Here is a 17680-nt window from a genome sequence, read left to right on the forward strand (position 1 = left end):
ATATACATTTTGCCCCCCAAACCAACAAATTTGGAAAATCTATTGCAAATACGAAAGGCATTTCAAATGCATCAGATGCATAACAATATCAGTTTTTGGAAAATACAAAAATACGCAGCTCAACATACAGAACTCTAAATACAAAGTTACCTATGGATTTTACCCCCTCAAACCATCAAATAAAAACTACATGAGACTATTTTCTATTTCTAATACCTGAATTAGACATTCCTGAATGCAACCATGGAAACAAGGCACTTTTGATTAAACAAACACAAAAGGTATAATACTTAGTCCTGCATTGGCATCCTACACAACTGTCTGCAGGTATGTGCACAAGAACAAGGATTGTCACTTTCACCTACACAACTCTCTGCTCGTATGCATCCTACACAACTTTCTGCTCGTATATGCATACTACACAACTCTCTGCTCGTATATGCATCCTACACAACTCTCTGCTCGTATATGCATCCTACACAACTTTCTGCTCGTATATGCACCCTACACAACTCTCTGCTCGTATATGCATACTACACAACTCTCTGCTCGTATATGCATACTACACAAGTGTCAGCAAGTATATGGATTTCACCCCCTCAAACCATCAAATAAAAAGTTCTAGTAACCACAGCCACAGCATGCCTTTGGGCTGACCCAGGGCAACCGAGTTATTCAATTCAATTCAATTCAATTCAATTCAATTCAATTCAACTTTATTTCGCCATGTATACAGATACTAGGAATTTTTGGGGGTATTCTCCATGCAGGCTATAGTATCACCAAACTCCAATCTCCTGCACGAGATCTCCACGGCCGCTACACAAGCGCCATCGGAATTAAACCACAGGGTTCTGTCTTTGGGCCCGCCCAGGGCAACAGAGTTATTGAACCACAGGGTTCTGTCTTTGGGCCCGCCCAGGGCAACAGAATTAAAGAACCACAGGGTTCTGTCTTTGGGCCCGCCCAGGGCAACAGAGTTATTGAACCACAGGGTTCTGTCTTTGGGCCCGCCCAGGGCAACAGAATTAAAGAACCACAGGGTTCCGTGTCTTTGAGGTGCTGGCTCCAACCAGCAGGAAATACCTGAACAAGGTCACCTGATCTGCCTGGCGGTGGAGGCAGTCTCGCCTGCATTAATTAGCTCCACAGCCCTAACCTAATCTAGATGCGTCCCATAACAACACTCAGCAGACTGAGGGGCACTAAAGGCCTAAAGTCAGGTGCCAGGAGACTGAGAGAGCGAAGAGAAGACATGCTCCAAGTGTGGAAGCTGATAGAGAGTAAAATAGAGGAGTACTGGGGACCAATATTCCCATGTATTTGCATGTAGTAGCAAGCAATGTCTATTAAATTCTGTAAAACACAGAAGAATAAGCATACAAAAATGAATGCAAAAATACATTCTCTCACTCACACACACTCACACAAACACACTAGATATATCAGGCACTTGGTGGCTACAGTTGAAACTCAGGACCTGACATTCACAATATAAAAAAAGCTGTTTGGCAAAGGACACATTTGGTCAAACATGAAGTTATATACCATTCAGTGGCTGGTTGGTCGTGTGCAATTTCAACAATGAGCAGTTTAATTATATGTCTACATACAAAATATAATATGAAGTCAGCATAACACAGCTTGAAGTCTTTTACCAAGAGCGCAAGCTGCTGCAAAATACCAAATAAGAGAAATGCTAGTTCAGTCACACCAGTATAGACATGCAGTATGCAACTGCACATGCACCTGCAAGGCTATACATCTAATCTGCCTGCTGGCTCCCTCTGGTAGATACTACCAGAAAAGATTTCCTTTTTTACGGTTTTGTCACACTGCATGTCATGTATTATCATAAATAACATCACAGTTGTGTTCCCATATGCCAATTCTCAGCCTTCTCACTAGAACTGTCATCATACATCATACAACATATAATCTATGTTGTAAATACTTTTGTATGTTATGTGATATTATGTGCAGCATTATATCTATAATACTATATATCTCTTAATCAAGGCTGGATTAGGTCTTTTGCTTTTTCCCATAGGAAGGAGAAGCTACTCCTATGTTCTTTGGTGGTCGTCCTCTCTTTTTCCCATAGGAAGGAGAAGCTACTCCTATGTTCTTTGGTGGTCGTCCTCTCTTTTTCTTTTGAGCTTGTGGAGGAACAGCGCCCCCTGGAGGGGAGACAGGAGGGGAGGGGTGCTGTGGTAGGCCTGCTGATGGAGGAGTGGCGGTCGGTGTGACGGTGGTGGTCGGTGTGACGGTGGTGGTCGGTGTGACGGTGGTGGTGGTGCCGCTGGTGTCAGAACTAGGGAAGGTGCTGGCTACGACAGACAACGCGCTGGCTAGCGTTTGCACAGGATCCACAAGAGCAGCTTCCGCGGAGCCGCGATGCTCGAGCGAAGCCCCCGGTGGAGCGCAGCACTGTCCCAGCGGTCCGGCGGACTTCATGCCCAGCTCCACCCGGGCTTTCTGGAACTCCGCGAGGCCCACCAGCGCCACCCGCACTTCCTGTAAGGCCTTCACGCACGACTTCTGGACCTCGAGGCTGGCTTTCTGGACCTGGAGGGTCTCCCTCAGCAGACGGTTGTTTTCATCTTGTTTGGTCAGGATCATCTGAACGGCTTGGGGCGTCAATGTGATCACCGTGGATGGGGGAGGAGGCAGAGATGGAGGAAGAGGAGGAGGAGACGGAGATGGAGGGGGAGAAAGAGGAGCTAGGGGGTCCTGCAACAGATGTTCTGTGTTGGAGCGGTCGGACATGCTCTCTTCAGTCTGCGATGGGTCACCAAGGATTGTCCCTACATAAAAAAAGAAAAAAGAAACAGAATATAACAATAATCAACTAAAATTTAATTAAGTTGAATATTTTCCAGAATTGTATGTTTATAAATGCTCCTAGTACGTCCTCAACAATTTCATTTAATTTATATAGCGCCCAAACAATAACATTGTGTCTAGGTGTTTTGTGATGAAAAGATGATGATGGAATTAAGCCACGCATCACAGTCACCCTTCCCTATGTAGATCAACAGAAATAATACAAGCCAATATCGGCAGAATTTTTCTCTCTCTTGGAACGGAGTTCACATTAAAACCAAGTGCTCCACCAACCGGCGCAGTCGTTGGGCGCCCTCGACCCAGCGATGGCCATCTTCATCCTGAAGGCGATCCTCTCCTCCAGTGGCGTAAGCTGGACGAGCCCCTGCTGACCTCCGCCTCTGCCATCCGATGCCCAGGCGGGCGCCAGCTTGGCCTTCAGCTGGTTCTTCAGGTTGTGCCACTTCTTGCGCACTTCCTCCACGTCTCTGGGCCGGGCCCCCGGCGTGGCGTTCAGATTGGCCGTGACGAGGGTCCAAACGGGGGCGCTGCTGCCGCGGGGCAGGAGCTGGTTCCTCTCGCCAAACAGCGCCTCCCAGTGGTTGAGAATCTCAGCGTAGAGAAGGTCTTCCTCCTCTTTGGAGAAACGCCGGCTACAGGCTAAAGGTTTTAGAGAAAGGGCAAGGGTTTAGGAGGCATCAACTGAGGTTTGGTGTGCAACAAGTGTGCTAACTAGCTAACAGCCAACAAGTGAGCTAACTAGCTAACAGCCAACAAGTGTGCTAACTAGCTAACAGCCAACATGGGGGTTTTAGAGACAGGTTACATGTTATATGCATCTTGTGACACTGACTTTTTGTCTGTTTGTTTTCATTCACTGATTCAGTATAACCACTGCAACTAAACACACCTTTATTACTTTAGTTGAAATCAAGCACAACTTATGTCCTTTCAAAGATGAACATTCAAAATTTTACCTTTTACACATTTGTATAACTATTCCAAAAGAGAAATATGCAGACTGCAAGACATGAAGAATAGCTCTTAAAATCATGGCACATCAGTGTAGTGATTTTCAGATATGTAATAGAAGACTTCACACATTTCTATCCAGACAAATTAAGCAATTGTACTTTTGAGTTTCTTAGACCAAAATATGATATTCTATTTCATCAAAAAAAAGTGGCTTTGGAACAAAAGCAAAAGTGTCTACCAAACCGTCTAACAAAAGCGTCTACCACCGTAACCAAAACTAAAACATCAGGAGAGGACACTCACTGGTGCTAGTCCCCGTCTCACTGTCAGCTGCATCCTTCTTCATCCTGGACACAATCTTCTGCTTCAACAGGCTGAGATCCTCTGCAGTGCTCCCACCCTCTCCAAGCTCCCCTGGCTGGATGGCTGCCATTGGACAAAGCTTCGGCTGGAGTCGCTTCTTGAGGTTGCACCACTTCTTCCGCACGTCCTCCCCGTCGCGGGCGACACTCGACCCGGACTTGCCGTTCATCTTGTCGGCGATGTTGTTCCAGATTGCGGAGCGGCCGCCGCGAGGTAGGAGGTTGTGACGTTCGCCGAAAAGCTCTTCCCAGTGTTGCAGGATCTCCTCGTATAAAATCTCCTCTTCGTCTTTGCTGAAGCGCTTGTGGTAGGCCTGGCCTACAAAACATAGGATACGTTACGGTAAGGGTCAAGAGCAGGTATAGTGGGCATTAACATTGTGAATATCAATCATGGCGCATAATTTAAGCAGGAATTTCCAACAGCCATTGACCTTATTTTCACAGAGAGAGGTAAAACCTACATTTTACTGAGGTTTTGTCAAGTTCCTGTGGTAATCCTAAAAAGGAGAAAAAAAAATGCTTAGGTTTATGTGCAACAGTCATCATTAACATTCATGTATGCCAATGTACACCGCTAGTGAAACAGATGTTTAATTATGATATAGATATTTGTTTTTCACAAGTGTGGACAATCAACATGCACATGGAGAAGACCCCAAATGTTACCCCATGTTACCCCAAAACCTGGTATAAGTCCAAGTTGTAGTGTCAAGAAGCAATAAGGCCTTACATGAGTAATACACTGAAGGTAGAATCTACCTAAAACTAGTTAGAATCATGTGTGATCCATTGCATTTTTTACACCAAATCCCAGTCATAGATAATGATCTTTAAGCACGAAAAGTGCTGCATTTCACATTCAAGTACGAAACTTAGAAAGTCCTCTAAAACAATGCAAATATTATGGCAACTACATCAATCTTGCTAACTATGATCAGAAGCATGTTATAATCTGCAAAGAAAGTCAGGCTACTGAACTACTTCACATCACTCCATGAGCTTGACAAGTTATTTTGAAGCTATCTATAACTGGCTACCTCAAGGCTGTCAACATAGAGAAAACCATCCAGCACCTGCCAGCATACTACGCATGGCAATCCAGCTCTGAAATATCTTCTCTGAAGACCAGGGTACACATGTAAACCCCATTCAGTGGTGGTAGACAGAAAATCTGTATATGCTAATTCAGGAGAGACACTTTAGAGCTGAAGCATAGCAAACAAGGGTGAATAGAACCACTGCAAGTGGTGGTACTTATAATAATTAAATTATAATAATTATGACTCCCACACCTACCCTGGGCTACGCGTCCAGCATCTCTTCTAGCGGTCGTCTCCTTCATCTTAGAGGCCACTTCAGCCTCCAGCTCACTGAGCGCCTCGGGCCCGGGGTTCCCGTTCTCTCCTCCCGAGGCGCTAATCACCGCCAGCTTGGCTTTCAGCTGGTTGTTGAAGTGGTACCACTTCTTGCGGACCTCTTCGCCCTCCCTAGCCACCCCGGACGAGGACCGGACGGTCGCCGCCACCTCGTTCCAAATGGAACCTCGGCCTGCCCTGGGCAGCAGGTGGCGCCGCTGGCCAAAGAGCTCGTCCCAGTGGGCGAGCACCTCCCTGCACAGTATCGCCTCCTCCTCAGAGTTAAAACGCTTTTTGCATGCTAGCGGCGGGACATGGGGGGAGATGGGGGGTCGGTTCAGAGGAGAGGGGAGGACACACACACACACACACACACACACACACACACACACACACACACACACAGACATACACAGACACACACAGACACACACGATATGATTGACTCAAAACTAAATTTTTTTGTTTCCTCATATAAGCAAACTGATGAAATCATCATTGTCAGTGCTGCATGCCACACGGTATCATAACTCATTGTTGACATTAGTGTAGTTGCCATGTTTTGCCATCGTCATTGTCTGCCACTCTAGATCAACACTATTCTAAGGTCTGGTCATTACCATTACATCAGGTACCACAATATTTACATTTACATTTAGTCATTTGGCAGACACTTTCATCCAAAGCGACGTACAAGGGAGTGAACCGTCAAGCTACGATAAATACTATTTTACATAAGAAATAGAAAAAGTGCAGGAATTTAACTACTGTAAGTGCAAGTTAAGTACTACTAAAAGTGCAAGTTAGGAAGGGAGGTGCTCTCTGAAGAGTTTGGTCTTCAAGAGGTTCTTAAAGGTAGAGAGGGACGCCCCTGCTCTGGTAGTGCTAGGCAGCTCGTACCACCAACGGACCACAATATAAATCCTACGTGGCAGAGCTAACCAAATCAACCACATAAATATGGGCTTTTATGATCCTATTTAAGCTAATGTCTGTTAAGCTAAAGCTGTTGTTTTTTACACAGGACTATATTTTGGGATATTAGTTTGATCAGATGTGGGATAAGTCTCTCTTAAAGTGTGGTGCTTCCTCATGAACCATACATGTGAAAAATGGGACACACAACACACAGCTGAAACCTTGCATGCAGAGTTTTGTATGGGTATAAACGCAGTATACAGAGAAACAAAACGTTAACAATGCCTACAGGGCAGAATTATACCAGTAGGGATGGACCCATACCGATACAAGTATCAAGCTCATATACTCATACTTGTAATAGGTATCCCATACCACTCACAACACCACTTCATGGCAACATTGTATTCAAGGCTGCGGTCAGGAGGTGTTCTGTCATTTGTGTGCCACCCTATCAGATTTGCCGACCGAAAAGAGCTGGTAGCAGGATTTTATGACTGTCTGCCATTTTTTGCAGCCCTATCAGACTCGCCTATTGGGGACAATTGGGAAGGCAAAATTGCTAGAAAACCGGCTTAGAAAAATTATCAAGTACTTGTGTCGGTACTCTGTATCGGCAAGTGCACAAATGTAGGTACTCGTACTCGGTCTGACAAAAAAGTCATACCGGTGCATCCCAAACTAACCTCTTCTTATCCAGATGAACAAGCGCCACCAAATCGTGGAAGCATCTTAAAATAAGTCAACCTATTTTAGACGCATTCTAAAACGAGACATCCAAACTCTACTTTGAAAAAAAGTCTCCCTCAGCCAGAGGCTGACATACCAATGTGTATAAGGTGACTGAAATATGGAACAACAAGTACGAAACAAGGAGGGCCTGTGACGACCCTGGGCTTGACATTTTGACGTGAAATATGCTTCAATTTTGATGTAGGCTTACACAATGAGAATTCCCCCACGAATGCCTCTGAGACACTTGATGATCTGATGTCGGACAAGCGTTCACATGCTCTTTACTTACAGGTGTGCGGGGCATCCGAATAGGTTTCATCCACCTCCTCCTCTTTCGGGTTTTCTACTTCAATGACCTCCACCTTAATTCCCAAATGTTCTGCTTCTAAACCATTAATGTTAGGTATGGCATCCATCGGTTCCATAGGATCCGGTTCAGTCTTACAAGTGGGCGTAACACTTGGTTTGCAGTCTAACTCCTGGGGAAAAAAATACAACATTTAGCAAATAGTACCCAGGCCAATACTCAATCATTTAGATAACCAAAAGTTGCCGGCTAACGTTAGCTTTAACCACTTCCATCCCTGTATAACTAGCTCACGTAACATTGTTGATATAAGGACAACTAACATGATCATTCAGACAACACAAGTACGTAATCTGTTAGCTAGCTAACTAACGCTAGCCACCAATGAATAGTAACGTTAGCTTGGTCGATGTGGGCTGTAGACCTAAAATCCGTCGTTCTCATCACATCGGAATATACATAATTGTACAAAAAAATAAGACATGCTTTCTTATAGACTTATTGACTCACTTCATCCATTGTATAGCTGATGCAGGAGAGGCACCCGTTAGCGGGCTTGCAAGCTAGATAAGATGCGTGGATTCGAATGTAAGAAGTAATGTTTAATGTAGGTTAACTCACAGTGTGAAACACTGACTGTAACTGTCAACTAATATTAGACAATCAGGCGTTGTATCGCATTCACAACAAGAGTAGTCATTCTATCAAAATATTGCCTCTGACTAGCTGCGATTTTGGGTGTGTTCATGAAAGTTATCCCTTCGATTCAAGCAGACCTGGTCCCTACGAGACGCGACAAGGGACAAATATGATTTTTAAACGCGCAAGAACTAAATCAAAAGTCAATCCTTGACAAGTGTATCAAGACTTGTCGACCAAATCTCACGGATTTTTGGTCCAAACGTCAACCCTACATCTGGAGCACTGACGTTCATACTGTCACCAAACATTTTCAAATGTAGACAAAAGAAAAAAGCAACCTAAACATAACATATGTAAATGTGACTGCATTATAAAAATGTATAGCTGCCTGTTGTTAGTGAAACCTTGATGCTATTTAAGTCGAATTACGTCTATCTCGTTCCTCAGAATTGACATTTAAAAAAATGTAATCTTGTAACAATGATCTACAATAACAATACATTCATTAATTAATGAGTTAATAAAACCTTTGGTGCCACATTTGAAAATGTATATAAAACCCTTGGCCCCCTGTGTGGCATGTCATCTATTGTTCTATGCTCTTATACTGGCTAAATCAGGTGTGTTCTGCTGAAAAGGAGTGCTGAGAGCTTTTGCCAGGTGTGTAGAGTAGGGGAAAATGGAAAACATGCAAAGCATTGGGTTCCCGCAGGACTGAGAACATCTCACAAATATGTGATTTGAATGTTGCTGAATGCTCCATTCGATTATGTTATAACTTAAGGAAGCATTTTAATTGGCTGTCATTGTAAACTCTAGATCTGCACTGGAAATGAACTAATAATTTGTTCTGTGAGAGGAAAAATAAAGATCTGGTATTTGTGTTATATATTTATTTATTTGTTCACTTAAGACAGATGCAAACTTACAATGAAAACCTTATACTGATAAAGAAATACATTTGTTGTTACACAATGTAAATTCTAGGTCTGCATGGTATAATTCTGGGTATTCCAAAAAGCAGGTTTAACTCACTTTGAGGCAGAGTTAATTACACTCTTGAGTTGATGAACACTGAGATGGGAAACTCTGAGTGTTCGGTTCCAAAGCAGCTGATCTGAGTTAGTTCAATCGACTTAACTGAGTTACCTTACACTCAAGGAGCAAAACATCGGCCCAGATTTGCACCACTATAAGCACATGTCAACCTCACACTTTTTGCAAAACAATACACACAGTGATTTGCAAAACACTAAACACACTTGTATACATTAGACACAGAAGTATATCAAGATGTCACTTCATTGCAATTCCAAAGCACTGACTGTCAAATTACCAAATTTATGAGCCAGTTGGTTAAACACAGCCATCAAGTGTGCAAACACATGATTGCTTAATTGTAGACACAACAAACAGGTTTAAGCACTATAGAAATGCAGCAGGTGAGTTCATCTGTCTTTAACCAAAATGGAAGGAGTCAGACGAAGAAGAGTGAGGGTGAGATGGGGAATCCATGGTGGAGGAGAAGGAGAAGGAGGAAGAGGAAGAGGCGGAGGCCATACCAGAGGCCGAGGTCGAGGTGGAAGTAGGGGAAGAGGAAGACCTGAAGCAGGAGGAAAACTTGCTCAAAGAAGAAGAGGTCCAAATTTATCAAATAAATTTGAAAGGAGGAAGGGGGCCAATACTCATGCAAGAACAAGAGAGAGAGATCATAAACATTGTTTTGGCCAAAAATGCTATCAGGCTCAGAAAAATTCAAGGCAAAATTATCGGTGACCATGCCATTTTCAATACAGTTTTTTATGATTGCATTTACACTAAATTCAACCATCTCCACTGTTTTCAGAGCATTGAGCTCCAGGTTGTTCTGTCCACACCAGGTCACCAGATGGTCAATCTCCCACCTGTAGGCGGACTCATCCCCACCAGAGATGAGCCCAATGAGGGTGGTTTCGTCCAAAAACTTAAGCTTGACAGACTGGTGACTAGAGGTGCAGCTGTTGGTGTACAGGGAGAAGAGTAGAGGGGAAAGAACGCAGCCTTGAGGGGAACCAGTGCTGATGGTCCGGGAGTCAGAGACATGTTTTCCCAGCCTCACATGCAGGAAGTCTGTGATCCAGCTGCAGGTGGACTCAGGCAGACTCAGCTGGGAGAGCTTGTCTTGTAGCAGAGCCGGGATGATGGTGTTGAAGGCAGAGCTGAAGTCCACAAACAGGATCGTGGCGTAGGTTCCTGAGGAGTCCAGGTGCTGGAGGATGAAGTGAAAGGCCATGTTTACTGCATCGTCTACAGACATGCTGGCTCTGTAGGCAAACTGCATGGGGTCCAGGAGAGGGTCAGTGATGGCTTCGAGGTGGGACAGGACAAGGCGCTCAAATGATTTCATCACCACAGAGGTCAGGGCGACGGGTCTGTAGTCATTAAGTCCAGTGATCCTTGTTTTTTTGGGGACGGGAATGATAGTAATAATAATAATAATTTATTTTATTTGTAATGCACCCTTCATTCAAAAGAATCTCAGAGTGCCAACATATTAAAAACTAACTATAATAATACAATAAAATAAAAATGAATTAACATAAGCATAATAGAAAACTCTTTAACATTTTAACATACGATTTAACACAAGGCCAGAAATGCCTTCCTGAATAAAAATGTTTTTAGTCCAGCTTTAAAGGAGTCCAGCGTCTACGTTGCCCTTAGGTGGTCAGGGAGGCTGTTCCATAAGCGTGGCGCTGCCGAGCAAAAGGCCCGGTCACCCATGGTGCAGAGCTTTGTTTTGGGGACGCGGAGGAGCGAGCTGTTTGAAGACCTGAGGGTGGAGGTTTGGGGAGTAATTCATTCTTGCAGGTAGGGAGGTGCATGCCCATTTATGCATGTATGGGTGAGTATAAGGACTTTGTAGTCAATCCGGAAAGAGACAGGGAGCCAGTGTAGTGAGTGTAATATTGGTGTTATGTGCTCATATTTCCGGACCCTCATCAGGATCCTGGCAGCGCTGTTTTGGATGTATTGCAGCTTCTGGATGTTCTTGCCAGTGATCCCATAGAAAAGCGAATTACAATAGTCCAGTCTTGAGGAGATAAAGGCGTGGACAAGCTTCTCTGCATCTGATAGGGTTAAAGTGGGGCGGAGTTTGGAGATGTTTCTTAGATGATAAAAGGAGGTTTTGCACAGGTGTTTTATATGGTCATTAAAGGTCAGGTGAGGGTCAAACCTAACTCCGAGATTAGTGACTGTGGAGGAGAGGGGGATGACCTGGCTGTCGAAGGTGAGATGAGTTAAGGAGGATGACTGAACCTGGTGTGGAGTGCCAACAAAAAGGGCTTCGGTTTTGCTACTGTTTAGCTGGAGAAAGTTGTTGCTCATCCATGCCTTTATCTCCCCAAGACAGGCGGTGAGACATGACATGGCTGCAGTGGGGCTTGGGGCAGTTTTGATATGAAGCTGTGTGTCGTCAGCATAACAGTGGAAAGACATCCCATGTCTGCTGATGACACGACCGAGGGGGAGCATGTAAATAATGAAGAGGATGGGGCCGAGGACCGACCCTTGCGGAACACCACAGGAGACAGGGAGCTGTCTGGACTTGCATCTTCCCAGTGAGACATATTCAGTTCTGCCAGAAAGGTAGGACTGAAACCACTTGAGTGCAGAGTCTGATAGTCCAATGGTGGTGTGGAGGCGCTCTAGGAGGATAGTGTGGTCCACTGTGTCAAATGCAGCAGTCTGGTCCAGGAGGATGAGGAGTGAGGGTGATCCTGCATCGGCTGTCATCAGCAGGTCATTCGTCACCCTGAGCAAAGCTGTTTCAGTGCTGTGGGCTGAACGAAATCCTGATTGAAATTTTTCAAACAAGTTGTTGTGTTTGAGGTGGTCCTGAAGTTGAGAAGCAACTACCTTCTCTAACACCTTGGACAGGAAGGCAAGGTTTGAGATAGGCCTGTAGTTGCCTAGAACCTCCGGGTCCAGGGTGGGTTTCTTGAGAAGGGGACGGATGACAGCAACCTTGAGAGCAGGTGGGACATAGCCAGACTGAAGGGAAAGGTTAACAACTTTGGTGATGAAAGGACTGAGAGTGGGGATGTGTGACTTGAGCAGAGTGGAGGTTTGGAAGCAGGCTGGTATGTGGCATGTCTCCAGTGAGGTGTATATTGTATATGCTAAAGGTGTATATTGTATATGCTGAAGCATTTACATTAACAAGGCAATAGATTATTGGCCTTGTTTACTCAAAATCATCTATACATTTACAAGCTGTTTAAAATTCAGTGTTGCAACTTGCCACAAATGTGACAGAGGAAGTGTCTAGATGTGCCTGAGCTGACTTATCTTAAATCAGTGTGGCTATTACAGCTCCTCACGCAAGCCACATCATCAGATCATTATGTGTGAACAGATCATCTTCAGCTTCTTACAGTCACAGACACATTTTTTCTCTGGCAGGCAAATCAAGTGAATATGGATTCAAATATATACCAACAATGAACAATAATTACGTAATAAAAAGAACATTTGCAGTCAATAAAGTATATGCATACTAGAGTTGATGTTGTAAGGTTAGTGCTGTGCATTGCTGCATGTTAAATAGACTAGAAAAGAAAAGTTGAGTAAACGGGGGATGATGCTTTGCATGATGGCCGTAATACCACCTCGAACGTACATTATTTTCTGTTTCCTGAACGCTCTCTCTCCTGCATCCCCCTCTTCCTTTCTCTCTCTCTCTCCTCCACCCTCCACCTCCTCTTCCTTTCTCTCTCTCTCTCCTCCACCCTCCTCTTCCTTTCCCTCTATCTCTCCTCCACCCTCCTCTTCCTTTCTCTCTCTCTCCTCCAGCTCACCTTTCTTTCCCTCTCTCTCTCCTCCACCTCCTCTTCCTTTCTCTCTCTCTCTCCTCCACCCTCCTCTTCCTTTCCCTCTCTCTCTCCTCCACCTCCTCTTCCTTTCTCTCTCTCTCTCCTCCACCCTCCACCTCCTCTTCCTTTCCCTCTCTCTCTCCTCCACCCTCCACCTCCTCTTCCTTTCCCTCTCTCTCTCCTCCACCCTCCACCCTCCTCTTCCTTTCCCTTTCTCTCTCCTCCACCCTCCACCCTCCTCTTCCTTTCTCTCTCTCTCTCCTCCACCCTCCACCCTCCTCTTCCTTTCTCTCTCTCTCCTCCACCCTCCTCTTCCTTTCCCTCTCTCTCTCCTCCAGCTCACCTTTCTTTCCCTCTCTCTCTCCTCCACCCTCCACCCTCCTCTTCCTTTCCTCTCTCTCTCTCCTCCAGCTCACCTTTCTTTCCCTCTCTCTCCTCCACCCTCCACCCTCCTCTTCCTTTCCCCCTCTCTCTCCTCCACCCTCCACCTTCCTCTTCCTTTCCCTTTCTCTCTCCTATGCATTTTGGTGCATACACAAATTCCTTGCTCTAACGAGGAACATATTAACATGACTATTGGGACCTCCCTTATGCAGACATGAGCCACATTATAACATATCTGGCCTAAACAGTAGCAGGAAAGGCTGCTGACATAGATAATTGACCCAGTGGGATGGAGCATGTGATGCCAACACCAGGAAGACAGAGAGATGTATATAGTGCATTGTGAAAACCCCATGGAGTCATGATTTTTTCCTAGTCTTGATAGAAACCAGCCAAAACTAATTTGGTCATATGTCTGTTAGCTATGTGTCATTCACTGAAATAATGGGACGGTATGCGTTTAATGAGTTGAATATGTAATGAGAAGGGTCATTGCCCCACAGAGCTTTGGGTTGGTTGCTTGACCCTTGTGGTGCTTTTAACTTTCCCTGGTGCCGTGAATAAAGCAGCTCATCTATCGTCTGACAGTTTTTTACCACAAAGTCATTCTCAAATAACTGTCACTGTGACGTAAGTTGCTGTGTGCTGATGTAGTCAGGACAAACCTTGATATTGTCGGTCAGTATCACTAGCCTTGACTGCGTTCCCTCAGTGTTGTTAACCACCCACCATGGTAAGTGTTCCAAATGTCTGTCTCTATCATTTAACAATAATAGTTGTCCATCAAAGCTTTAGGCCCTTAGGTCTTCAACCTCCTGTCCATTACTTGATGGTGCTATTATCAGTGCCTTAAAGATGCAGTCAATGATTCTAATCCAAAACACCTTTTGTCAAATTCATCTATTTTCACCTCAAGGTCCTCCAGCTGTGCACACACAAAAGAGCAGACACCCATTCCCTTACATCTCAGGCTGCATCTGCTAGCAGAGCAACAGCCATTGAAATGAATGGAAGTGCCAATCCATTACTTTCTCCAGGTCTACTGTATACAGCACTAGCTCCATGATTTCAACCCCCTGGAATCATTAACAGACCCACATAACTGGATTTGCCAGCAATATTTTATTCGGTCTTTTGTTTAGTACAAGCACACAAAAAACCAAGCAATATGTTGCGATTTAAATCATGATTTAGGAAAACATCATAATGTCATGAAATATATGAAGTAGGTTTATCTAAAAGCTTAAACTTTTATTACATTTTGGCCCTACAGTGACCCTAAGTGATACTCTGTTGAATATACACCACAGAGTATTACACATGTCTGAACCAATGTAATAATATCTTAGTGATATGCCTGCAATATCTCCTAACATCACACACAGAATTCCCATTCTCTCAACAGGCTGTGTCTCATAACCCATAGACATTGTAATGCATGATTTCAGCCACAGACTTGAGGGGTCGTCCACATCAGGATAGTGCAGAAAGCTGAGCATGTGCTGGAGAATCCACTGGCTTTATTCTCCCTTGCGTGGTTTCTTCACCCTCTGAAAATGCAAGACATCAAAATAGCACTGTTAACATTTGGTTCACATGAAAAATACCGTAGGCTACAGTTGCATTATCTGTTGTTCATGACATTGGTGGAGACACTGGTGAGATCCTTGTTTTTGGGACACACGATTTAAACGTTCAGTTCCTTGAGTCATCTTAAAGTTTAGACCTCTGAATATTGCAAGAGATATAACATCTTATCATGAGTAAGGTACCTTCAAATGTAAATGTGCAACTTACAGTGAGAGCATCATACTCTGCAGGGCTTGTGGTCTTGGGGTCTAGGGCTGCGTATGTGCCATCTTCATCCTCAGGTTGGGACCCCTAAACAAACAGCAGCAGAAACCGAATATAATCATTAGCGCTTCTGCTAAAAACACAATCATAATTAAACACAGTTACCTGTGATAAGAAATACTCTTCTCTGATTGGAAGGCAGGTGTCCCATTATTTATATAGGTTTTGAATGGTAACTCTAAGAACCATAGTAAATAATGGTTGATTGAAAAGCTGCCCATTGATAGAGGCTTCTACAGTGAGTGTGTAGTTAGCCAAGCCAATGAATGAACAAAATCAACTCTCAATTTGCCAAGTGGTGCAAATGTGATCGGCTTGGCAACCGCGGACTCAATTGCAACCAAGTAAACTATCCAATGTTATTGTTGTCCGTGTCTAAAGAAAGTAGCCTACTACAAACCACAGATTATAGAGCAGCGTGAAATGCTCCAGAGTCTGCTACAAACAGGTCGGCGATGACAGCCGCTGAGGTGCTCCTTTATAATAATATATTGGACGAGGCAGAGGCAAAGTTTCCTGACACCTTGAAGACCACACATGTATTTAAGCATGTATGCATAGCCCACAAATGAAACATTTTTGGTTAATATATTTATATTTAATGATGATTGGAGATTCATTAAAGGTTCAGTGCAATACATTATTTTTCTAAGGTGATTGGAGATAACTTCAGGGCTTGAAGAAGGAGAGCCAGAAAGATTACCTTCCCAGCTGCAGCGGCTTTAAATGCCCATCTACAAAAAAAAAAGAAAAGTGACCAGAAAATGACCAGTTTTAAAATAACTCGAGTAATTACAGAATAGCTATGGTGTTAGGTTATTATTTCTTAAAATGTTACTAGTCAGTCTAGTTTCTCTTTCATAGTGTAGTTGCCAGTGGATGAAACCCACGTCTTCACTTTGTACATGACGACACCAATCAGAGCCACAGCAGCCAGAGACCCCAGCACCCCCCCGACAGAAACCAGGATCAGCCACAGTCTGCCTGATGGTGGAAAGAGGACAGCAGTGAGGAAGAGCAAAGGCATCCACCCTGCACTGAAACTCCCCATGGAGCTCTGCTCCTGATCGTTATTTATTTATTTATTTATTTTACAGTATATGTCACTTTTTACTAGGGCTGTCAATCGATAAAAAAAAATGAACTAGTTAATCGCACATTTTTTAATTAATTAATCGCGATTAATTCTAAGGGAGATCTTTGTATTCCTTACCCCGCCGGTTTTCCACCACTTAACCAATGAACCAATCAAAGCCCCAGAACATGTATTTAAAAAAAGGTACACTGATTTTGTCCAAATCCGTAATATGGATCTGAGCTGATCCTGGCAGAAATAATTGGAATGAAACAAATGTAAAATGTGTGGGAGTACTCGCTACTAGTGGACAGTGGAATTCCCCTTCACATTGCAAACAATCCAAGAGGGTAGAGGCAAAAAGGGTAATCCGTTCGGCAACACTGGGAAATTAATTAACATGGAGCTATCACAAGAATGCGAGGAACACAGGGAAATAACAATCAAAATAACAATGATGAAAACGTAAGGAGACACAAGAACACACAAACTACTGTAAATACAATGGGTGAAGAGGAACAGGTGCGGACAATCAGGGCGGGGCAGACAATCAACAAGGCGGGGCACACACAAGGCGAGGGCGTGATGAGTCTTATACGAGGAGACACGAGTAAACAAACACAACACAAAACCGAAGAACAAATGACAAAACAAGGAAAACTAACCAAGAAACAGGATGGGCTTAACACCCATGACATAACAGCATCAAAATGATTTTCAAGATGATACTAAAACCAGTTGCCTATAAAAATATACCTCATTAAAGGATTGAAACTAAAACCGTTGCATTTTAAACAGATATTTATATTCCCCATACATTTCTAACATATACCCATCTCCTACTGTCAGACGTACCAGCTGGGTATTCACATGGTCGACCTGGTAGACCTGGTAGACCACGTTCACCACGTCCACCTGATATCCCAACAATACCACGTGGTCCTTGTATTCCGGGGCGTCCGGGGGGTCCGGGGGGTCCGGGGGGTCCGGGGGGTCCAGGAGGACCAGGGGGTCCTGTTATGGGAGCCTTCCCCATCTCTGTCTCTGTGTCTGAGGCATTGAGAAAAACACATTTCAATTTCCAAGTGTAATATCGACTACAACTGCAATATATTACTGTCACTTTATATCACATTTTCTATATATTTGTCTTGTTATGTATTGTATTGTATTATTTTTCTATTAATACGCAAGTTCTCTCACACTCTTAAAATATTTAATTTATAAAAGTATCTATTATTTATATGTATATGTTCTGTAACTCAGGGCTGAATTTCATTTCACTGTGCATTGACAATAAAAGCATTCTGTTCTAGTGAGACCTCTTGAGACCAGACCAGACTTCATCCCCATCACAGCAAAACATGACATGACATGGAACTTCAGCG

The 17680-nt window shown here is 43.9% G+C and overlaps 1 protein-coding gene and 1 long non-coding RNA gene across 2 annotated transcripts; both read right to left on the bottom strand.

Annotated features, from left to right (window-relative positions):
• Positions 1-770: 770 nt before the first annotated feature.
• On the bottom strand, positions 771-8263 carry LOC116219142. Its single transcript, XM_031562127.1, has 7 exons — positions 7992-8263; positions 7464-7653; positions 5463-5822; positions 4628-4663; positions 4105-4482; positions 3121-3486; positions 771-2807 (listed from the first exon to the last, which is right to left on the bottom strand). Exons 1-7 carry the CDS (start codon positions 7998-8000, stop codon positions 2026-2028), a joined length of 2121 nt encoding a protein of 706 aa, XP_031417987.1. The 5' UTR covers positions 8001-8263; the 3' UTR covers positions 771-2025.
• A 6216-nt stretch (positions 8264-14479) lies between these two features.
• LOC116219337 lies at positions 14480-16217 on the bottom strand. The gene is made up of 4 exons (XR_004163164.1): positions 16108-16217; positions 15921-15951; positions 15161-15244; positions 14480-14913 (listed from the first exon to the last, which is right to left on the bottom strand). It is a non-coding gene; the product is annotated as an uncharacterized LOC116219337 (long non-coding RNA).
• Between the last annotated feature and the right edge of the window lie 1463 nt (positions 16218-17680).

Source organism: Clupea harengus, chromosome 24, assembly GCF_900700415.2.
Source record: "Clupea harengus chromosome 24, Ch_v2.0.2, whole genome shotgun sequence".
In the NCBI taxonomy this organism is placed as follows: Eukaryota; Metazoa; Chordata; class Actinopteri; order Clupeiformes; family Clupeidae; genus Clupea; species Clupea harengus.

Excerpts from the sequence above, each read along its gene's own strand:
- LOC116219142 (XM_031562127.1), bottom strand. Across the intron at positions 5,823-7,463 it reads TTCGGATGCCCCGCACACCT|CATGCAAAAAGCGTTTTAAC; the intron begins GTAAGTAAAGAG and ends TCCCGCCGCTAG. Across the intron at positions 4,483-4,627 it reads TGACAAAACCTCAGTAAAAT|GCCAGGCCTACCACAAGCGC; the intron begins GTAGGTTTTACC and ends TATGTTTTGTAG.